This window comes from Pogonomyrmex barbatus, unplaced genomic scaffold, assembly GCF_055798465.1.
Source record: "Pogonomyrmex barbatus isolate J1 unplaced genomic scaffold, ASM5579846v1 scaffold18, whole genome shotgun sequence".
NCBI classification, from domain to species: domain Eukaryota; kingdom Metazoa; phylum Arthropoda; class Insecta; order Hymenoptera; family Formicidae; genus Pogonomyrmex; species Pogonomyrmex barbatus.
Window position 1 is genome coordinate 2580259 of NW_028297114.1, and position 24338 is coordinate 2604596.

Consider the following 24338-nt stretch of genomic DNA (forward strand, 5'->3'; position numbering starts at 1 on the left):
TTATTTATAACAATAGTGTTTAAAAAAAATTTTTTTTAATTCAAACTGTAAGATTTAACGATTTTTACTCATTCCATCTACAGCGATAAGCATTATCTAGTATCGGATGATCCATTTTGCGCCATGGATCTTTTTAATTCACTTTTAAGCGTGCCAATGTACGCTTCGAAATCAATCGCCCTGGATTTCCAGGGATCCAGTTAACTTTTTTTCCCCTCGCGTTTCGATCGGTCGTGGCACGAATTTCGGCCGCGAGCCGCGAAATAGTCTCGTCCAGTTACGCGAACCAATTTGCGAATACGTAGATACCGAGAGAGTCATTTTCGCGGGCGTCGAGCAGCTTGTCGGAATGCCTTTGCGACTGAAGTGCCGGTGCAGTTAAATCCAGAGCAAATTAGTAGAGTGGAAAGGTCGTCTCTCGGCACTTGCCATTGTTAATTGGCCGGCAGACAGGGGCTGAGAATACCGGGGACGGTGCTCCAATCTTTCTCCATCGGATGCATCCCAAAGGTCCCAGGCATACGCACTCAAATCCCCCGTTGTTTGCAGCCTTTGTCTTTTCCGTTCGTCAAAGAAACGGGACTCCGTTTGGAAGTCAAATCCATTTATTATCCCTTATTGAAACGATCTCTTACTTGGTTTTAATTTGATTACTGAATTACTAAAATAATTTCGTACTTGAAAGTATCTCGGATTTCCGTGACTATCCCTCCCCCCCCTCTCTCTCTCTCTCTCTCTCTCTCTCTCTCTCTCTGTTTCTCTGATTTTTAACGATGATAGTCTCCAAATATAGCATTTCTTAATTTCGTTCTACCTTACAATGTGAATGAAAGTTGTATTACTTATCGTAAAAAGTTCCCGTAAAAGGTCTTTCTCTTTAGAACTATCGTTGATCTCAAGTTACACTATTGTATATTCATTAGAAGAATAGTCAATTAAGGGAATAGGGAATTAAGGGAATAGTTTATTCAACTGTAGTAGTACCTTATTCGACAGAAGATAAGGTTACGATAATTTTAATTGGTGAGAAGTATATGTTCCAAAGTTATCATAAAATCGATAATTAATTTTAGATATATTCACATTTGTTTTATGTCTTATCATTTCTAACATAAAGATATCTTTTTTAATCGTTAACAGGGAAAAATGAAACGATTAAAATTTTTCAATTTAAAAGATACCGATCTAAAGATCAACGTTAATTAAAAAAAAAAAATGGAAATATTTTCTTTTATTTTCTTTTTATTAAAAATAGTCGCAATTTTCATAGGCGGGAATTTAAGTGGATTGCATTTTTCCCAAATGAAAGCGTGACTCTCGCGAAATGATCTCTACATTAAAATATTAATTACTTCGCGCTGTTTGGTTCTCTTTCTGTAACATCGGCTAGACGTTAATTGCTCGGGATGTGTAATTTCCTGTCGAGATAAGCGTTGGACACATGACGAGAGGACTAAAGCGAGCGAAACGTGGAAATCTGCCTTTAGAAATTCTTCGCTATCTTCCACGGCATTCCACGTGCTTTTGTTTCCACTGTCCATTGTGACGCTGACGCCTGCGATTTTGGCGTTATTGCCAATTAAAGAAAACGATGTGACGACGATCGGACGGAAGGGGCGAATCGGCCGTTGCTCCGTTCTTCGATTCTGTCAACTGCGTAACCGTAAGGTTGGCCGCGGATAAAAAGCGACAGTTTTTCAGTGAGATTGCTCATAAAGGGTATTGGTTCGCGCCGCATGATATTTCAGTGGCGATCCATTATTGTCCGCACAGGACATGCACGATGTTCCGTGAAATTGCCCGCGCGAGATGATAGCCTTAGTGGTGCCATTTGTTATTTATCGTTTATCGGCCGCATTTCTACGATAGTCTATCGTATCATTCATATCTCCGAAGAGTAAGGTCTGAAACGACACATACCGTCGAGCATTAAAGCTCAGTCATGCTCGGTCTTTAGAAAAGTAAGTGAAACATCTAAGAACGTTAACGATCAAACAATGATCGCTTTATCTGTCAGATTAAATAAGCTCGTTAATTTATGTTAATTCACAACTCTTGGAATTCTCCAATATGTTGATCGTTTTGGCATCGTTAAATTATTTATCAAGTTGCACCGTTTATTGGATATTTTCCAATGCAGATGTATTGATCTTTTAACTGTTATTAGAGCAAATAAGTTCAAATATAATGGGAAACGTTTAAAAGAATAAGCGTTTAATGTCATATGTATTACGTTTTACATTCCAATTTGTAGTTTAGATTCTGCTGTCGACGAATCAATATGGAACACAACTTTTACACTCTAAAATTTTTAAATTATGTCGATTACTTTGGAACGTGCTGTTATAAAGAAAATTTTAATAAAAGAGAAATATTTTTGACAAAAACTCAAGAATAAATTTCAGGTAGAAAAACAAAAATCTTTTCCTAATTAAATTTTTAGGTAAAATAGCAATACAATAGTTTTTTCCCATTTTCATTATTGCAGTGTACTCGGAAATCGTCGTGTAATTAAAAAAAAAAAGTTACAAAAGCATAAAAGCAAAAGTATAAAATTCTACAGAATTTAAAGAGAATTCAATTAATTCCAGTTTATAAAACTGAAAAAAAAAATATTACACACACGCTAACTTAAATTAATTAAAATTCAATTTAATACCGACGATTGAATAAAAACGCAAAATATTGATACAGATGATTCTCAGCCGAAATGAAAAAAATCTAAACTCGTGGCAACCTCGTTTCTATTGTTAGTTTTGAAATTCTATGATACATTGCTTCGTAAAATGCGATCGATGAATATTCTGTGTAGTTCTGCTTCCCACAAGTATTATCATGTGTTTCGTAGTACAACATAAAAAGAAACAAAAAATGTTGCATAAGATGCGGCCCGTGATTTGTGATCTCTTTACTTAAAGTCGAGCTATCTCAGGGAAATAGTGATCTGCACAATAATTCATCGAAATAATAGAAGGTTATTGCCGTACTTTTCTTAAATTGTAACTTATCCACACAATTTGGTGATATTAAGCAGTGAATGGTATTGTCTCGAATAACGTATAAGGCATAGGTCAACGGGACGTTGATGGTTCGCTTATTATGTACGTGCATTAACCCATTTTAACCGTTTTAACCTTACGGTCGTCATTTTGTTATCGTAACAAAGTAAGAGAAAGGATGCGCTTACATAGACATGTTTAAAATAGACATGGATTAAAATTATTTTCATAAAAATTCATATATTATTTGTCTATCGTTGAAAAATAAATTTTCTGAAAATCTTCGTGATTTTCTTGATGGTCGGAGAACGAACATTTGCACGCTCGAACGCGCGCGTTTTGTCAGATCAAATGTATCTAGACGAAATCGCGCGGTGCAATTAACGTGGCGTATCCAAATGGAACCCTCCTCCGACAGTCGCGGAGATAGCGCGGAACTTTGTTACGCTTCGGAGTGATTAAGCGGAGATTCATAAGCGCATGGCCATTGCCTACGCGCTTACGTAACGTACCGCAACGAAATGCCGTACGAATATTATTATTGCACGAGATACGATATAACGCGAAGACCCCGGGATAAACGCAGGATGTTTGATGATACGAGCATGTTTGATGAGCGTTATTACGGCCGACGAGGTCGAGGGTTGATTATTAATGATCCCGTGTAATTAACACGCGCCTGATTACCGTTCAGGTTTATCTACAAGTATAGACAGCCGTGCTGATTTATTCGATTGTTTACCGTATATTCATGAAAGATAAAATTTCTTTTTTAATTACCGCACGATGTGTGTAATTACATGTGTGTAATTACACCCATCGAGTTTCGATGTAGAAAGGGGGCGATATTGTCAATGTGTATGGAAAGAACAGTGTTTTGCTATATCTAAAAATTGGCCAGATGTGAAAATAGTTATTACATTCAAAATTTTTGATAATTATTTCAAAATGTTGATGAAATAATTATCGAGAAAATTAGTCTTGCATTTTTAGCTAAATTTTTAGATATACTTTAACACCACCGTATTTTTTTCTGCTAGGTATGATGAAAAAAAACTTATATTTTTCTCGTTTGCGTCTTTGAAGAAACTTATATTTCTTCCTCGTTAATGCCCAAAGAGACGCTTATATCTTTCTCGTTAGTGTTCGCGCCGTGATTTCGGTTTAATGAAGGAATCGCTCGAAGGCGATAATGTTTCGCTATTTTGTTGCCTGCAGACGACACAAATGCCGCCCGTGCACGCAGGCGAGTGATGTCGCGTGAAAACACAATGAAATCCTTCAATACTCCGTTCAATGGAGAGCGATTCGCGAGAACACGAGTACAGTAGAGCACCAATGCACAATGGTGAACTTCGACAGTCCCGAGCGAACGTGACTACGATATAAGGGAAGAGGCATAATCGAATCTCCCTATTTTACGCAAAGGGACGCGGGTAAAGCCCGAGTAACTTGCTCGAAATCAAAATTCACCGGCGGCTCATACACAAAGCGCTCCCGTCGCGAATGCGAATTGTTAAATTCGCCTGCATAATTCATAAATCGGAGTCATCCACTGTTGGCGGCAAACACATCGAATATATTTTCATCAATTTGCAATGCACGTTCGAGATATTATTCGGGGCGGGCACAGCCGATTAGGTATCATAGCGATGGCTCATAGCGAACGTCTGGGCGGAACATCTGGGCGTGCTTTTAAGGTACGCGAATTCTCTCCTTACGTAAACTTTGTCTCGCGCTTTGTATTTTGTATACCGCAGCGATATTAATGTTGAAGTATCGCGTTGAATATAGAGCGCGTATTTCTCGCGTATAGAATGCGCGGCGTTTGTTTCGCCTGCGTGCGGTTGGGCGGGATTCATAAAATGCTGTGCGGTGCTGCGCGCGAGCGGATGAGAGTTGGCTACAGGTGGTCCCGGGCAAATCAATATGAGTACGTGTGTTCGGGTGAATGTATGAATATACCCTCGACGTTTCCCCCCCACGACAGGCGAGCTTTACGATCTCAGCGACTCAGGCATTGTCGTATCGCGAAAAGACTTGTCCTTACGTCCGCAATGGATCTCCCGGTGCTCTCTTTCTACTCTCTTTCATCGGTGAGACGTGCGTTAGATATCTCGAGATGGTACTTTGCGACCGGTATTTATCGCGGTCTCACGAGACTAAAATTGGAATGCTACGTAAGATGGATCTCTGAACGGGGAGAAGCCTTTGGAAAGCGATCTCGCAGCGGGATAGCGAATAAGACGAAGATCTCGAGCGAACGTGTGATAGTTGTACAGAAATGAGAAAAGAAACGTATCTTTGAGAAAAAACAAATATTTTTTATTAGAAAAGTATAAACAAATTACCAGATAGATTTGATAACATTTACTTAAATTTACTTTACATTTATTTATATTGCATATATAAAATTGGAAACAATAATAAAATTGTATGTAAAGTTAATATCACATCGATACATTGATATTGATAAAGATAAATTAAATTTTCATGTACAGATAATTAACATGGTAGTGGATCGCCATCAAGTGTATGCTTAGCGACCCATGAACGGTAAGCTCGTTCGTTTTAATCAACAGATTGAGATTGAAAACTATAAGAAATATCTTTGTTCTTTTCTGTTGTATGAGACTACACTATTGTAATTCTTTACAAATGACGGTACGGATTGAATATTAACAAAAATAAATTCGAACAATATATCTTCTTTCTTCTTTTTATTATTATTCATCATCGCTGTACTCTTCTTCTTCTTCTTCTTCTACAAGTTCACGTGGATAACCGATAGCACAAAAATCTTGCGGCGATATATAATTGATATAAGACGTAAGCTTAAATAATCTGTAGTGTCCAATACATTCTACTATCCAATCCACCAGAATTGGCGCCGCCTTCGTGGTTCGATACCAATGTTCTAGCAAAAAAAGAAAAAACCAGAACACAGAATATCTTATTAAAAGATCCAAACTCATGATGCACATGTTGATATTTATACATTTTTTAAAAATATTTCTACAAGTAGGAATTGTGCATATATGGCGCAGTGCATATATGTTCTTATTTTTACGGTATCTTACCAATTACTTTATTGTCATGAACATTGTCTTGGATCACAATGCCCTTCATTCCTCCCATTTTTGCGAGAATTTCAAACGAATCGACTACCGTGGCTCCGATGGCGAGTAACAAATCCTAAAAATCAAAGATATTCTTACATGGGTTTGGCCCGGGTCCAACTTTAAATAGCGCGGCGATTACCGAACGCGCAGGAACGATAAATAAAAATCCTTCCGATCCAATGACATGTACAACGAATCGGTTTTAATTACGATTGAAGAAATTCTGTTTTTCGAGCGAAAATTAACAGCGCCTAAAGAGAAAAATCGATGTCCGGAGATTCTAGGGCGCGAAACCCCGCTCGTGACGTCTCTCGTCATCGGCCGCGGAAACTATAGACAATTCGAAGACTGACCTGATACTGTTCCAGCGAAACGTTGTCGTACGGTCCGACACAGAGAAACGTGAAACCCTCAAAGAGACCCTTGTCGCGTAGCCTCGAGTTTCGAGGGCCGGCACCGTAAACGCTATCATTGTACGTCATGGCCTCGTAAGCAACTTCGTTCAGCAGCTTCTGCTGCCTCGTGCAGTCCTCGATCCATCTGTAGCTGACTATCCACTTTCGGTGGGCGATACCCTGAAGATACTTCAGCGTGCTCCTCGCCGCGTTTTGCTCGCCGGTAGTCTTCACGACAACATGCGTCACGTTGCGATCGAACTGGTTCACGTAGCTCGCGTTGTACTTCGCCGCAAATTCCTTCACGGTGGCGATCTGGGCGGCCGACAGGCCGCTGCATACGAAACACAAATCCTGCCTGTCAGGTTGTCGACGAACATTCTCCAACGTCTTCCCGTCCACCTGTTTCGCCAGTAAGACACTTCCAGAGCTTTCCACACGCTCGCTTCTCTTGTTCCCTCCGGATACGTTGGCACGGTTCATCGTCGTGGTGTTGTGCGCCAACATCGGCGTACTTTGGGCGGATGGATACATTCCGAATAAGTCCGTAGGTGTGTTTGCACCATTCCTCGAAGAGGAAGAACGAATCGTTTGACACGATCCTGATACACTCGATGTCCGTTCAACAGCCTTCGGGATTGGCGATAAGAATGTCATTTTTTCTCTCGAGTCGACCGCTTTAACGTTGTTCCCATTGCTGCAACATTACGACACTGTATCTCGCGTAGTTCGTCTCGAACTGTCGAGAAAACATTCCGGATTTTCGATTTTCTCAAAGTAAATCAATTCCTAAGCAATCGCTATGAATATTTTATTTACAAAACGGTAGGATTATTTGAAACAGATTGATTGGCATTCGAGTCATAAAATTTGTAGACGTAAAACGAATAAATAAGGAACTCCGAATAAAAAATATGTATCTTAAATTGTTGCATTACATGCGTTATTGAATCATAATTTTTTTATTAACTTCAAATATTTACATCTTTCCTTTAACGTATCATCCGAAAATAGAAATAACAGAGACAGAGAGAGAGAGAAAGAGAGAGAGAGAGAGAGAGTTCTTTGTGAATCAACAAGAATATACATACAATATCGTGTTTATAACTGTATGCAGGCATATTATCCAATTAGCAAAACGTAGTATAAGCACGAGGACGAAGAGTGCATCGTAAGAGAGAAGAGCATGTACTTAAAGTACGTGTACTTACTTTTTCGTCTTTTTCTCTGGAGTGTTCTCCACAACGTCGTCTTCGTCGGCGAAGTGTTCCTGCGTGTAACAGTGCCATGTTTATCCTCGCTATAGAAGCTTTTGTGCCACAAAATCGAAATATATCGCGCATGCATTATAATTTCGTTGCAAATAATACGAGAGACTAACTCGATTAAATAAGAAAAAAAAATTACAAATGACGCGCTTTACGATGTAAACTCTTGTGAAAAATGGACGTACATGCACAAAACATACTTGCACGGAACAAGTTATTTTATAATGCATTCACGCTATTTCTATGTAAACTACTGACAACAATATACAAGAATGATGTAAAGTGCTCGCTCGTAAAGAGAATTGTAAAAATCCGTTGCGATGAAAATTCAATAGAATAAAATGCCTATATTGCTATAGTTAATATTACAGATTAAACTTCAAGTTTGATTATGCAAGAAAGTTAATTACCCGTAGTACGTAGTATAATTATTTCGATAAAAATTTTCTTAAACTCTAAAGGAATTGTTTGCGATATGGTCTCTCTGTACCTTCTGTACTTTATCAGATTTACGATAAATATACGAATATATTAAATATAAACTTTATAGATATAAATTCAATTTGTTGCTCTCCTTCATTGATGAGAATATATGATAAAGAAACAACATCAACTCTTGAAATATTGAAGATTTGCAAAGTAGAAGAAAATATGTTATATATAGTTAATAAAAATATAGAATGTCTAATCAAAATTTCTTGAGAATTTCCGGATTTTTCAGATATTTTTATTCAAAATATCAGGTAAAATTAAAAAATTCTTAAATGCCATCTTTATGAAGTTTATTTTAGTGTGTGTATTTTTTTATGTTTTTTAATCACGAAGGAAAATTACTTGGATATTTGAATATTAACGTTTTGGCTTAATTATTCTAAAGAAACAGATTTTCTTTAGAAAAATTTACAAGTTATATCAATGTACGCGATGTACACAAATGTATATGTCGTATTAAATTCAATTATGACGGATTATGGCGGACTATCAACGACTTGTATTATAAAAGCAAAATTATTAAAAATTTTTTCTAAGCGGCAAAATTTAAATTTAGAGATATAATTTCAAAAAAATTCCAGGTTTTTTTCAGGGAAATAAAAATAGATACGATATTATAAACAAAAATACTTACTCCTGGCGTCGTATTTCCCTGAATATTCTGCTTCCTCCTTTTCGGAGTGCGTTGCCCCTGTTGGGACAAGTTACTCTGCGAAGTCGTCCTCATTTGATTTCGCATATCCGTAATGCCAAATAAATCCTCTTCAAACATTTGCAGTTGAACTTGATGCTGCGTAATGTTCATAAGCGAATCTTGTTCGGAAACGTCATTCTTCGAACTTGATTCGTTGCCAACGGCTGTTGCCCTTTGCCCTTCATTGTCATCGACATCCGTCAGTCGTATCGAGACATTACGTTCTTCGGATTTTCCTTTCTCTTGTGATGCGTTATACTTCGATACGATTTTCTTATGAGAATCTTTGTCAATCGCATCGACACTCGCAGTTGCGCCCTCTCTGTCTCTTTGGTCATTCATAAAGTTGCGTTTTTTGATGTTACTGGCTACGTTCTCCTTGTCAGAATTTCTTAAAATGATATTCGTCCTCGTATATGGTTTCCTAACGTTCTTGGAAGAATGATGCTCAAACATGTCGGTCGTCGACGACGCAGGTATGATCAGGCTGTCCTGCATGGTTCTGTACAATTCATCTGTCATCGCGAGACAGTTTGACGATTTCTGTTCCGCCAACGGGCGATTGGGATTGCGATCCAGTTGCTCGGTACAAGGTATTACATCCTCGCTTTGTGACTGCCCGACGCTGGCGATGATCTCATCGAAATTGTCCTGCAGCAAGTTCTCTCGGCTGTCCTTTTTTCTCTGACTCGCCATGTCTTTCTGGAAGGTAGAACCCGACGGCCGACGTGAGTCGAGATTGCTCTCCGATCGATCGAGCACTCGGTTTATGGTGTCGTCATTAGAAGGATCCGTGGCTTTCTGCGATTTCATATTGTCCTTACTGTCCAATTGCTGCATCATATAGTCGATATTTGTCGAACTGAATAGGCTATTACTCTCAAACATCGATTCTTTCGGGCTTTTCTGACATGACTTTACGCTCTTGTGCTTCTCCGTCTCAAATGTCCCAGTTGATGATCGTTGGCTAGCTAGATTTTCTTCAGATAGACGTTGTCTCGTTGACGTGACACTATTCTGGCTGTTTTCACCTTCCCTCATCAGCTTTTTTTGCATCGCGTCATGTTCGTTTCTCCATTTGTCGGTTATACTCCGAATACGAAGATTTTCATCCGAATCTTGTCTCACCAAACATTTTCTTGTGTTTATAATCGGTGCGTTTCCTCGATCGCATTGTTCATCATTATGTCTTCAAGAAGAAAAAGACTCATTACTAAATAAAAAAAAAAACCTGTATCTTTAATGATAAAAGTATTTTCTGAGATTAAATGCACACTATATCATCTTTCACTTTGTTCCTTCGAATGTACGAATTATAAAAGCATGAGAAACAAACAAGAGAAAAAAAAAGAAAAAAAAAAGACATACTCGGAAAATAATAGTATTTCTTATAAATCAACGTAGATTAAATTTTTGAGTAACAGCGACGACTAGAGATGCTTAAATAATAGCAATTAAAATAGAAATTATAAATAAAATAACGAAAATAAGAATTAAAAAATATATTCAGAATAACGAAATAAAAAGTCGCTCGATAAAATATTAATATAAAAAGCATATATCATAAAATAATTTCATTAATACCTCGACAAATTTTTCGTACTACGCGTCGCCGATTCCATTTCCGAGTCCGAGTTAGGCATTGTCGTCTTGGATTTTCTTTCGCTCGCGTTCTGTTCCTCAAAAACTGACGAGATTACGATGACATCCTGATCGTCCGAGGAACTCAAGCGACGTTTCTTACTCGTATCCAAACGATCCGATCTCGATTTCTTAGATGATTTGCTATATCTGCCATTTTTTATCGTACTTTGACTACTACTGATCGATTCGTCGGAGTCGCATCCATCGTTGAACTCCTCCTCGGATAGCTCTCTGTCATTGGCGCATCTCATTCTTTTTCTGTTCTTATTGGGACTTTCGACGAAAGGCTCTTGCGCCTTGGCCGACGTGGACGCTGCGAGACGTGAACTTTTCATCTCGGAAAAGTTGTTTTCTTTGATAGCGGACTTAGTCGAGCCTACGCGCCTCAACTCGCGCTCGCTCATTGGAGAATCTATTTCCAGAAACTTCAGCTGCGAATCTTTGTCCGGTGACAGCAGTTTAATGGAATTTGACATTCTTGAATGAGAGAGCAACTCGTGAATTGCGCCGCTGTCCGCGCGAGGCGTTCTATGAAAGGATCGCGCATTATCCTCGGCGGTGTTTTTGATCGATCCGCCCAATCGTTGATTCGCGTTCGTCAAAGAATTTCCGATAGCCGAGCTCTTTGAAGGGTCGACATTTTTTTTTGGCGTCGAAGTAGCTGAAGCAATCTTACAAATCGGTGACGCTATGAGAGATTCTTTGGAAACTGCTCGATTCGCATTCGAGAGATGATTATTCGCGAGATGATTATTTTCCACCACCGTGACGTTCGAGCTTTGTGAATCGTTCGAATCGGGGGATGCTGCTACGTATACCTCCGATTTATCGATCGATTTCTGCATATTGCACACCGCGGTGACTCCAACTTCCGCTGGCATCGACCGTTCGCATTTGGTCGTGCCTAAGCAAATATATCTTACATTACGCCGCCTAATCAACGTCCCCAATTGCATAAACTTTATGGGAGATCGACGTCCGCGATTCTCAATACCTCCTGATTTCCTCGAGAAAGACATTTTCCTCGATATCGCAGATTCGCCGATATAATTGCGACCGAGCTCTTCATCCTGACTCCTCATAATTCTAGAAACGTTTCTGTCGTTACCTTCGATGACTGTGTTTTTTAAGCGTGCGCCTGAGGATATTGTATCCTGATCTTCACGGGTTATCGTGAGACTCAAATCACGTCTCACGGTTTTCAATCGATTAGACAGTCCATCGTCATTCGATGTTGGTGAAACGTTCTTGTGATCACCGATCATTTCTTCGTGTTGCGACAATAAATGTTCTTTTAATAACGGCGAATCACCGTTGTTAGTCCTCGTCTTTCTTTTCAAGGATAATCTGGCCTTCGGCGTCAAAAATTCTAAGTGAGAAGAAGCAGTCCTGTTTGGTGTCTCCTGAACGTTATTGGTCTCTCGTGGTCCGGGAGCTCGCTTTTTGACCGGCGAGCAGATCGAACTTTCAAAGTTGTCGGCGGAAGTTTGCGACACGTCGTGACTTATTTCGTCGTTACGTATAGATTCGTTAAGTCTCTCCGGCGTTAGTACGGTCAGTCTTTGCCGCGGCAACGAATCGCGATAATTGATGACAACCTCTCGTCCTTGAGCCTGAAGATTCTCCTTGGTGTCCCCCCCGGAGCCAATAATTTTGCCCACCTGATCGTTGTTTAGATTCGTTATGCGTATTTTCCAACCATCCTCCAGCGTGATGTGTGATATATCCATCGTAGAATCAATCGAATTCGAATTGTCCGCCTTATTTTCATCAAATGATTTCGTCCGTTTCTTCGTTTCGCTCGACGCTTTCGCGTCCGATAAATTCTGGCTGTTATCAATCGCGTCCTGTTTCTGACTGTTCATTTCCTCCAGTCGATTAGACATATTCATCTTGCTCGTATTATGACTCGCAATAATTCTAGAGGTGTCGTATCTGCTTCTCGGCGACAGCCTAATGTCCTCGACTATCCGCGGTGGCTTTCTATTTTTCTCGATGCTCACGTTCAGTCTCTTCACCTTTCTCCTTCTCGTGCGTTTCATCTCCTTCCCGATCTCGATCACGCGAGACCAATTCGCGAGAGATTGCTCGGTGATCGCAGATGTGCTCGGCGCGCACGAGACCTGATCGTTCGTTGCCACCAAGCCATCCTCACGGACAATCTCCTCGATTTCCGGTTTCGACCTTCTATCTTTCTCACGGTTTCTCGCGCGCGTTCTGGCGTGAGTCGCCTTGTATTTCAATCCGCTCTCACCAGAATCGATCTCTATTATTTCGTCCCCAATCTGCCTCGCTCCTTTATTTACCTGTGACGACGTGTAGTCTTTCTCGTTGATACGCCCCGTACTTCGTTTTCCATCTTGACTTGGCCTGCGACTCGCATCGATGTCGCCACGACGTACTCCGCCGATCATCTCGATTGATTTATCGTCGGGTATCGGCCTAACTTTGTCTTCGATCGGTGTTACGTTTTGCGCTACGGAAGCGATCATTTCATCGGGCATGCAGTGTAGCCATGTCTGCACTTTGACATCCGACGTGCTGTCATTGTCATTAGAGAACGCATGAACGTTGGAGACTGATAAAGTCTCAATGTTTAAATTACGTCGCGGATTATCATGACTGATCCTCGATGATGTCTCCGGTTGATGTGTGTCTTGACGAATAGATCTTCCTTTTACTTCTTTGTTCGGGTCTCGGCCATATTGTTCTAATGAACTGCAGCTTTCCTTCGTATCGCGCGGTTGTTTCGAGTACGACAGTACTGTAACACGAATATTATCGAAGCTTTATCGCGGACATGCCGGTGAAATCGCGTACCATATTATTTATTAAAAAAGTATATTTTTATATATAACATCTTTATAAAAAATCAACTTAATTGCAATGTAAAATTTATCTTTGTCATACAATTATGACTGAATACAATTGTTCGATATTCTATACATTACATAATCAATATTTTTTTAGAAAATTATATATATTTGTATGACATAGAAGATTTTGTATTTTATCTTTTAATTTACTTTGTTATTTACATTAATAAAATATGGAGCGTGTTAATTTACGCAATTAAGAAATTTCAAGGAAATACAATCGCAATGGAAACTTATAAATAATTCTAATCTCTTGTACGCGATTATCTTATCTAATTTTCGCTTGGAAAACTATTATAAAGATAAAGCAACCTTGATAGTAATATCGTAATGTACTACGATGTTATAACCAGCACATCGATAGAATTATCGCGCGGTAAAATATAAATTATCATTTAGAGAAGCGTAGTTTCCACAAAACGTGATTCACTTTAAACGTGATTACTTTTGCGTATTTTACAGTCACAAATCGTAATAAAATTAGTAAGTCATAATAAAAATATCTACTCTCGTAAAAATCATATATTCTGATACACATTTCATTTTTGACAATGAAATAGAACAGTTTTTACACAATTGTTTATAGTTCATAATTTTTCGTTTTAATGAAACATTTATGTATCGACAAATTATCATCAATGTATTGCGTATCAGTGACGTAATAAAAATCTAATGTACGAAGGGAAATTCCACAGTAAGGACACTTCGAATATCAAACGCAAAAGGGAACGGAATAACGTCGGGATGGTACGTGATATCCAAACTCCAGGGCCTCATAAAACATGGAGCTTTCTGTAAAACGTATAACGTGAATCGAGGCACCCAAGAGTATCGAGAATTAAATTTTTCAAGCCTCTACCATCCTGCGCGCTGCGAAGAACATAGTGCTGACCTCACTTAATGTACTTTTACGACGGAGTATCTCTCGCGCCGTGCTTTTAACTTCCGTTCCCGGTTGAATAACACAATAGTAGATCGTGGATCAATAGTTAGGGCGGAAATTACGATTATTCGCAGTAATGATTCTCAATATCACGGCGTCCTAAATGGCGCAAGAACTGTTTTCCTAAGGGAATCGTGTATCTCTCTTTCTCTTTACTTTTTTAGACTCCAATTGGGAACGAATAATGGTGATTTATGAAAAAAAGCATTGATTTATATCACATTGATTTAAACGTAACTGTAATTCGTCCGTAATCTAAATAAAAACTTATGGTATGTACTTACTGTCGACATTGCTGTCGATTTTAATAGCAGTGACAAGTTTATTAAACTTCTCGATACAGGTTTGCAGATGATCATCTTTAGAAATGTTGCGTCTATTTAGACACTTCTTGCATAGTGGACAACATACATTTTTCTTGAGTAAGATTGTTCCTATACACGTTTTGCAGAATGAATGGCCACATCGTGTTTTTGTAGGTTCTGTCATAGGCTCCAAACTGAAACATTATAAAATAGAGAGTGGTTACTTGTAAATGCTTTATCTTAAATGTTAAAATAAAATTTGAACTTGTACAAAAATAATATATAAATCATAATTAAGTGCATATATATTATCTAACTATTATAAATTTATATTTGAGATGTTTCTTATTAATACAGTTCTTTACTTGCACAATGATAAAGTTTATAAGTGAGTTTAATCTTTAATAAAACTTGGAACTTAATTAATATTATAACTGAACTTAACATTATATTTCCCATAAAAAATACTGATCATAATAATTACTTATAAATTGTATCATTATATTTTAAAAAGTTGATAGATTTTGAATTTATATGAAATACAATTGATTACATGTATATATTTATTTTTGTCTATCTTTGAGATGTTTCTTTATTAATGTATACTTCTTTGTTCAATAAAAAAATCAAATAAGCTTAATGCAAGATTTGATTAATCGACTTGACATTAATTCACAAAACAATTGAATTAATGTTACGTCTCTCAAAGAATCATAGTAATTACTTGTAAATATCATATTTTAAAAAGAATTTTGACTTATACTAATAGAACTTTGACTTATCCAAATATATAAAACTGACTACATATATATTCTTTAAATATCATAAATCTATTTCTAAGATATGTTTCTTTGTTCAAAAATTTCTTTGTTTACTCTGGATAGATTTATAGGTATAGGAGTTTAACACTTAATGGGATTTGATGTTTAATTGGAATTTAATTGACATTAGGACTGAATTAAGGTTTCATCTTTCATAAAGAATCAGTGAATACCGACTGCTTCGATCGATTTGATTCATAATTGCTATAAGATACACTGGACACTTGTTGCACTGCTCGAATCCTAACCTATATTTGTCTCAGTCATTATGCGCGAGAATAACAAGTCGATCACGAGAATGCAGATCGCGTAGACGAATTTATTTTTATTTTGACGACGTTACAGAGTGTGCAAACTTACCAGATCGTACATTCCAAGCATTTCTGCAGACTTTTCATCGCCTCAGAAAGCCGTTCGATATTGCTCGTCCTCCGATCTGTCATTGTTTTGTCGATCTGTTTATTTTATTGAAATACGAACACCGGTTATTGTTTTAATTTCTCCCAAGAAATATATGACTCTGATGAAGCGAATTTGGAGAGGGCTTCGGCCGACACCCTCTCCCGCTTCGAATTAACAAAATGGACTTGACAATGCGCGGGAAAAACTCGACGCCACCACTAATCGTTACGTCATCGATTATTCACCGAATATATTTGTAGTCGGATTCGCATCGCGCGCGTGCAGATGTGTTATCCGATCGAAACCGAGTTTTTTTATCATCTTTATATAGGGCGATATTCATAGTTTATTTCGACTTTATATTTAAAAGTTGTTTTAAGTTAAGTTTTGCATGATCTCAACATATTTCCAACTAATAAGTGATATATCATCTCGAAATGAAACGATTTTGGTAGAAATGTAAGTTTTTTTTTTTATAAATTATTCTACTATTCCTTCTCTAAATATTTATGTAAAAGTTGAGCCCAATAATTCTCTGAGCAGTTTGGAAATTATTTAATTTTTAAATTTACATTTATTTTTTTATAAAAAGAAAATCTCTCGCAGCTGAACTGACGCTGAAAATAATGGCATATTTATTTTAAAATTGTTTAATAGTCTAATAGTTGTAATTGATTATTTTTATATTAAATTATTTGGAATTTATAATAACTTATTAAAATTTTTATATAAATTATTTAATTTTTTTACAGGGAATATTCATAATCAAAAACTTTCTTTGTCATTAATTAAGAAAAATGTTAATTTACTTACATTCTTTTTTATTTATCAAAATATTAACATTAGTTTACGTTTTGACTTCTTTACAATCCAAATCTGTTAATTTTATGTTAAAACCTATATGCTCCTTTTAAATTTTGATAATTTGTTGTTACAACAAAAAACTGATTCATATAATGAACTTTTCTTATAAGAATACAATATACTAATGCCCAATTCCATCAATATAGATTTTATATATAGATTTTTACTTTAATTTCGGTTTAACTTGCTCTTCATCTTTCTCTAATTCTTAGAACTAGAAAAAGATGAGTAAGTTGAACCGAGATTACGATCCATTTAGCGTTACAAAAGCTTCGAAGCGTTTGATTAACCAATCAAAACAGAGAATTCTATGAATTGACCAATCAAAAGATGCTTTATAGCATCAAGTGGATTGCACCCCAAGATTAAAGTTAATCTACGTTGGTGGGCATAAGGCAGGGCTGCTATCCCTAGAGTACGCTAGAGTGTGCTATATGCGCGCTTTGTCTCAATCGCCTGAAGTAAGCAGCGCGTCTATTTGGGGGGTTCGTTACCGCCACACACACAGCACAAACTTTGCAGCTATGTTGCAGCAATATTGCAACAATGTTACTACACATAATTGCAGGATTTGTGTTGTATTGGGCGCTCTCAAAGATAACGCTACCAACACTTCGGAAATGAGATATTAACATATAGCAATATTATTGATAATGCGAAATTATGATGTAAAAACGCTACCGACAGTTGACAACAGTGCTGTCAATTAACTTCTCGAATATTAGCGCAAAATAGCGCTGATAGCGAACTCCTCGAACGTGCCTTAAATCAATGGAGAAGTGATTTGTGACTATAATCGGGCGATTTTTTTAATCAAGTGAAATTTTGTAATAAAATCATGTAATTCAATAATATCGAAGTATTGTGAAATTTTATCGATACGTAGGCAATACAGTGGACAGATTCCGATTGCACTGCACCCGACTGAACGTCTTTCAGGTAATCTGCTTTGGATCGATTAGAAGTTCTTTTCAACTTCACAATAGATTTAATATCTTCGATCGAGCGATCGCTTGAAATCAGAGAATAGGATCTTTTATATCAAAATTATCGCAAGCATGCGCGCATGCTTTATTATTATCTCTACTACGTGTAATTAAAATTTTACTTTAAAAATATGTCATAAATTAAATTTTAGAAAATTCAATTTTTCAATTAACAGCTTTTCTGTTTGTTGTAAAAAATATGTTTTTCTTAAACATAATTAATAGTTCTAGTTAACATGTTAATTATAAACATTTCTCTTATTTTTATATTATGAAATATTTGAACAGTTTTTATTCTACGAGAGATTTATAATGAAAAATGATATATTTATATACGTATTAAGTTATTAAATCGAACAATGATTATTAGCCAATAAACATTGGCTAATAATCAGCGGATGATAAAATAATTCATGGTATTATTTAATAAATTGTCGCATAGAATTCTATTAATTATTATTGATAATAGTTTCTTATTATTTCATGTATTAAATGTAGAACGATAACTCAAACACAGCGAATAATTATCGTACTTTATTAAATGATGAATGATATGTTGCACGATATTACATATTCCAAATATATATATATACTTTTTTAATATAAAATATTTTATTATTAGCAATAAATTGATGTATTAAAGTCTAGAATTTTTTAATTGTTAAAATTATCTAATAAGATACATATATGAGATCAATACATTTCAGTCATAAATTAATTGTGTGCCATTTTTGCCATTTTAAAACGAACAGAGCAAACCGCAGTGATAAATATCGAATATACAGTACAGACTCGAAAACTCGTTCTTTTAATCAAAATAAATTTTGACAGATTAATCAAGAAACATGAGGAGAACGTTTCTAGCGGTAGTCAAACAGTCGGTGGAATTCAATGCATTTCGAAATTAGCGGTAGCAATAATACGCGCGGGCGGTTTGATTCGAAAATATTGAGCCACGGTATGATGGCACGGTGGTCGTGCAGCAATTTTACAATGGAGAGCACGACGTTCCGCGGTGTTTCGTGGATAGGAATATAATCTTACCTGCAGCCAGCCAGGATTCATACTGACGCGCTCATGCATAAGCCATTTATTGGTTTACGGAAATGTCGAGAGCGCGCGCGACTCGCTCTCTCGAAAGCGAATTTATACATTATTCGCCGGCGATTATATAGGATGCCGCGTTTCGCGGAGGCCACTCCCGACGTGGATCGTTTCAATTATTCGTATGCCTCCGCGATGCAATCCGCCGATAGAGGAAATTTTCGGTCTTCCGCGGTTAGCCATGCAGACGTCCGTGGCCGCGCCTCGCGGAGGAAGCTCCCCATGAAAAATTCCTCGCGGTTTCGACGGTTTATTAATTCGTACATGCGTACAAAACGTTTAAAACAATAGAGTAAACTCGCGAAACAGTAATTACGTTGTGGCACTTTAACCGTAAAACGCGCGCATAAATTTGTGCAAAATTATATGCTTTCATCTTGCATTTCTTATTTCGTGTGAAAACACATACATCAACATACATTTATTCATATTAAATTCAGTTCTCGCCACTTTCAACAACACACAAGTTAGGAAAAAATAAATTTAGAGGGGAATATTCTGGAAGACCTGAGCTTTCCTTCCTAGTTTGCTTCAAATATGCATCTAATATGAAATATTATTCTCTTTTTTTTTTTTAAAGGACCTTCGCTCCAATGTGCAGCATTAACTATTGACAGTTTTGACGTACGCGCAAGATTCAACGATGTAGCATGGTTTCTCACGGAACGACCTGTTGATGAAGTATGGGGTGGTTCTTTCTTGCCAGTATTTTGTTGCTTTCCTTATGCGGTAAGTGTTAAAAGCATGATTCAGGTAAAATAATACATTGTCAAAGTTTTACATCACGCTGTCGTTGCTTACACTTGCAAGCATTTAAAATAAATATATTATTGTAAAGTCGTTTCACACTCTGCATAACATGCGGAAAGAAACTGTTTTGTAACTCTATTAAAATTAGAATTTCAAAATATAAATATATTTTATGTATTGTTTTATAACTATAAATTTGTTTTATATATTTTTAAATGCCATTAAATGTATTGTATATTTTTTATATTATTTTAACGTGACCTTTCGAGCGTTAATTTCGCTCTTAATAATTCATCCAGTGAACTGCGATTTACGTATTAATTTCTGAAGTTAGAAAATAAAAATCTTGTTCTCAATCACTTGTAGAATTATGCAATCAAAAATTCAAACGGCATTAGGAAATGGTAGCGTAAGCCTTGTATGTGAACGAAAAAAGCAATTTCTGTGATGATTGGTTACAACTAAATTGATATAAATTCAATAACTCGCCCAATCTCGATACAGATTGCCGGAGGTTGATTCTAAATTATACTTCGTTTAAAATTATTGATTTTCTATTCGCGGTTAGACTTTTGGTGTTGTTTCTCGTACCGCGACAAATCAAATTTGAATCTGCATATACAGATTCCTGGATATTACGGATGTAGAATAATAAAAAAAAGTTTCCGTCGTAAAATTTATATTCTTCAAACCGCTAACACGACTCTGCATTAAGGATGCTGCGAAACCGTCAATCACATTTTTCGAAAATCTGACGGTAAATTAATTTTTTATGTTACGTTAAAAGAAAAAAGAAACCCTCTTGACACTCTTGGCACGAATGCATGCGACGAAAGTGGCACTTGACAATCGTTTATTCACGTTTTAGTAACTTTACATTGCAATTAAATCCCATGGCGCGTATGAAAAATATGTTAAATCTCTTGAATCACTTAAATTTCTTGAAAAATAAGTCGCGCAGACACGGATTAATGACGTTTAAAGCTGGAAAATCCTCTATGTATTGAATATTACAATTATCATGTATTTAATCGTGTTTAGCAATATTGTTGGTACAATCAGTGAATTGGAATTTTTAATCCTTCCTTTTGTTACCATGATCAGTGATTGCCTGATATCTGTTCACAGCGAGTGGACCGTAAAATGCAATTTCAAAATAAATTTGGTGATGTGTAATGCACTTATTGTCCGTGCTCAAATTTGCTGAAAAGTGGATTAAACGATTTTCGTGTGATTACACACTCACGATACTTATATGTTTCTTATATTTTGCACATTTTTTCAAAATTGAAAAAACCTCATTGATTACATATCATTATTTTTATATATTTGTTTATCCGGAGATTTTTTTCTCGATCACACACATAATCTTTATGTTATTTGAAAAAAAATACACAGTAATTTTGAAAATGTAAAAATTTAATATTTAAAATCAATAAGTAAGGTAATATATAAATGTGAAAAAAACATTTTTATTCCATATTTGCATTAAAATTTTGTTCAGAGTTCCCAAATTATTCATAAAGGCAAATCTGAATATCTATCCTCTATTTCATATTGAAAAGACATGGTTCGCTAAATTCGCTTTGCAAAAAGAATGCAACAGGTTTTGTAGCTAGTGAATCTCAATATTCTCGTATTCAAAAGAATAGGATTATTGAACAGGCAAAATTGGTATTCGTATTATTTTTCTTTTATTATATTTCAGCAAACCTCACTTATTTTTCCATTTATAATTATGAAAAATTAATATTAGTATAGTAAAAAAATTTTAATATTTTTAATATTTTTTTATATTTTTATGTAACTGCTATTCTGACATTTACGCATGAATGTTTCGGCAGATAAAACAATATATATGCAATATGGAATAAAATTTTTTTTTTCTCCGATATTCTATATTATTTATTAATATGTTTAAAAAATTTAACCTGTAAAAACTTTTTTAACTAAAAATGATATATGGAGAATATCGTCTTTTTCCTCGATGGCAAATCCATCACGCTTATTTAAATATGAAGGAGTAAATATAACAAGGAATGACCGGCTATTATATTATTATATTCTATTATATTATTTTAATTTAATTATTTCATTAAAAATTTAATTACGATATTACTCTGAGATAACGAATATAATTATCATTTAATAAGTACATTATAATTGTGGAATTAGAGCCATGTAATTAATAATCGTATAATTATAACAATTTAGTATATTTAGCAAAATTCGCTGCAATTATAGAATTTTGATTTATCTGTATCTCTTTATTGTTGTTGTAATCATTATCGTCCACGTTGAGCTCAAAATGAGATTCATCACTCATCTCTGTAAATTGACTGTCAATCCAACGTCATCCCTCCCGCTCTCTCAATAGCGAATTGAAATCCTCTCGAGCCTTAAGTATATGCAGTTGTGAAAGAGATACGCTGATATAGAAAGGAAAATATCACTTTGATGTTCTTATATTCCGATTTTGGATTCGCTGGTATTGAATTGTCTCCCTTATTGATCACGATAATCCGTAATTGCTAATTAAAGCAGGAATAATCGATGAAATATTAATGGAAACCTTTTCACCGCAAACTTTGCGAAGCAATTTATACGATCCTCTGATCCTCTTTGCATATTCACCTACCTGAAAAATCTTTCGCATGGATACCTTCTGCTCCATTACATCGCTCCTTCGCATATCTAACGCTAAGATCGATTCTCTCAGAATTCTAATGAGACTTATCCTATATATATATATATATATATATATATATATGTTTGCGCACATCAAATAGCAGTGACTGTAGATATATCGGTTTCTTGAACAAGATATTTTTTCTAGTAAAATTTCTTCTCAAAATAAAATTAAAAATTATATTTATTGTCGAATATTGGATACAAAAATTGCAAATCAACTCGAGATTAATCGTTTATCATCTGAAATATTTTTTTTCGCTTTTTCGCTATAGTTTCTAAAGGATTTAGACAGACGAGAGTTATTCGTCAGACATCTTTCTCTTTAAACGACAAACATATTTAGCTACAATTTTTCCAAACAATATTCGTTAGACGAGCGAAGAGTGGGTGAATCGGAGGAGGAGCATGCACAATACGCCGTGACATCCCTCCACATTGATCGATCGAAATGCGAGTCGATAGTTTAACAGCGCGCATATCCTGCTGTGTCCATTTAATGCTGCTTCCTGGGAATTTCCGGCTCGGACGAAAAAGCGGCGGGAGCGCCGATGCCACAGAGTGGTGCTGGAAGTGCTGGGAGCCACGGTCAACCGCAGGCCGGATCGTCGCCGAGCACCCCGGGCCCCGGTGGCGGTGGTTCTACCGGTGGTGCTACCGGAAGCGGCGGCGGCGGCGGCGGCGGCGGTGGCGGCATTGGCGGAGGTGGCGGAGGTGGCGGAGGTGCTACCGGTTTCTCCACCGGCGCCGCCGGGGCAGCCTCCTTCGGTCTCGGTACCGGATCTATCGGCGGTGGGTCAACCGGCGGTGGAGCCGGCGGCGGTGCCGCAGCTTCCGGGACCGGCTGGTCCAACAAGGGGCCCACTCGTCGGGGCCGAGGATGGCGCGACTGGCGTCGCGGCGATCCTACCCTCATCAAGGGCCTCTGGAAGTCAAAGGGTCCTCTAGGTAACGAATTTACGTCACTTTTCCGCCCGACAAAAGCTGCTTGTGATCTGTGTTGTCACGCTGTCACGCTTATGGATGGTGTTGCGTAATGGAATCTTAAGCGACGCTTTTAACGTTCGAAATTTGCCGAGGAGACTTTAACGAAGTCGTTAGAGTGATGCAAGTGGCATGATGTGTGGCTTCTCATTCGCGCTGTCGTTCAGTTTCCAGGCTTCTCATCTTTCCTTTATTTTTTTCCTGTTTTAGCTTTTATAAAGATTTCCCAGAGACATGAAATTTGTAAGTGGCTAAGTTTCTTGCACATTATGGTTTTATTACATTCTCTGTGCGATCGTTTACTTAAAGATCATTTATAAAGGCTTGCTTTGTGTTATTTTTATATGAGCTATAATTGTATTTTGCATGAATTCTAATATATAACATTTTTCACGTTTGCGACAACAAATTTTCAAACGTTGTGCACCTAGATATGCACGTATGCACGATATATACATATAGTATAAATGTCATTAATCTCAAATAATCTATGTCAATAGATATTTCGCTTGTAAAGATACATGTCATCATAAATCGTACTCGCGCAGATGATGGTGACATAACGCGGATGCAATTTATATTATATGCTCGTCGACTTCCGTATCAGTGTTCGCGCATCGGTGTTCGTGGCCGCAATTTGTTGAGGAAATTTCTTTTCTTTTTTTTTTTTTATATCTCGCGGTGTAACAACATCTGCGACGAAATCTTATATCGCGATAGTCGAACCATAAAACACGACTGGCGGCGTGGCGTTGCAATTTTATGAAAGATAGTTTACCCGCCCGCGGTTACGTACACGCCTGAATGCTAATGCAAGAGAATTTTTCGTACATGTCGATAAAATAATCGAACATCTGAAGCGTAGTCAGCGTTCACGTGCATCAAGTCTTCTCGTTTTTAAAGTGGAACTCTCAGGTTTAGTCTTGTTATGCCGATGTATAGCGAGATATAACGCGTATCTCTCCCGTTCGAAGTTCAATTGTCACTGCCATGATTGTCGC

The 24338-nt window shown here is 36.9% G+C and overlaps 2 protein-coding genes across 9 annotated transcripts in view; one reads left to right on the top strand and one right to left on the bottom strand.

Annotated features, from left to right (window-relative positions):
• Positions 1-24338, top strand: part of LOC105426726 (uncharacterized) — a 61284-nt gene that overhangs the window by 21218 nt on the left and 15728 nt on the right. For 3 of the 8 annotated variants that reach the window (XM_089075027.1, XM_089075028.1, XM_089075026.1), the window contains 4 exons: positions 19496-19644; positions 20381-20422; positions 22891-23301; positions 23548-23580. In XM_089075027.1, coding sequence (XP_088931153.1) covers positions 19599-19644; positions 20381-20422; positions 22891-23301; positions 23548-23580 — 532 coding nt within the window. In that variant the 5' untranslated portion in view covers positions 19496-19598. Of the gene's footprint in view, positions 1-16285; positions 16421-19495; positions 19645-20380; positions 20423-22728; positions 23302-23547; positions 23581-24338 lie in introns of those variants that run through there. The other 5 variants (XM_089075029.1, XM_089075032.1, XM_089075031.1 and 2 more) reach the window with 5 other exon arrangements.
• LOC105426732 (uncharacterized) lies at positions 5303-16173 on the bottom strand. The gene is made up of 8 exons (XM_089075021.1): positions 15920-16173; positions 14718-14932; positions 10555-13378; positions 8911-10159; positions 7728-7786; positions 6475-7213; positions 6080-6194; positions 5303-5916 (listed from the first exon to the last, which is right to left on the bottom strand). The coding sequence occupies exons 1-8, from the start codon at positions 16000-16002 to the stop codon at positions 5726-5728; spliced, it is 5475 nt and encodes a 1824-aa protein (XP_088931147.1). The 5' UTR covers positions 16003-16173; the 3' UTR covers positions 5303-5725.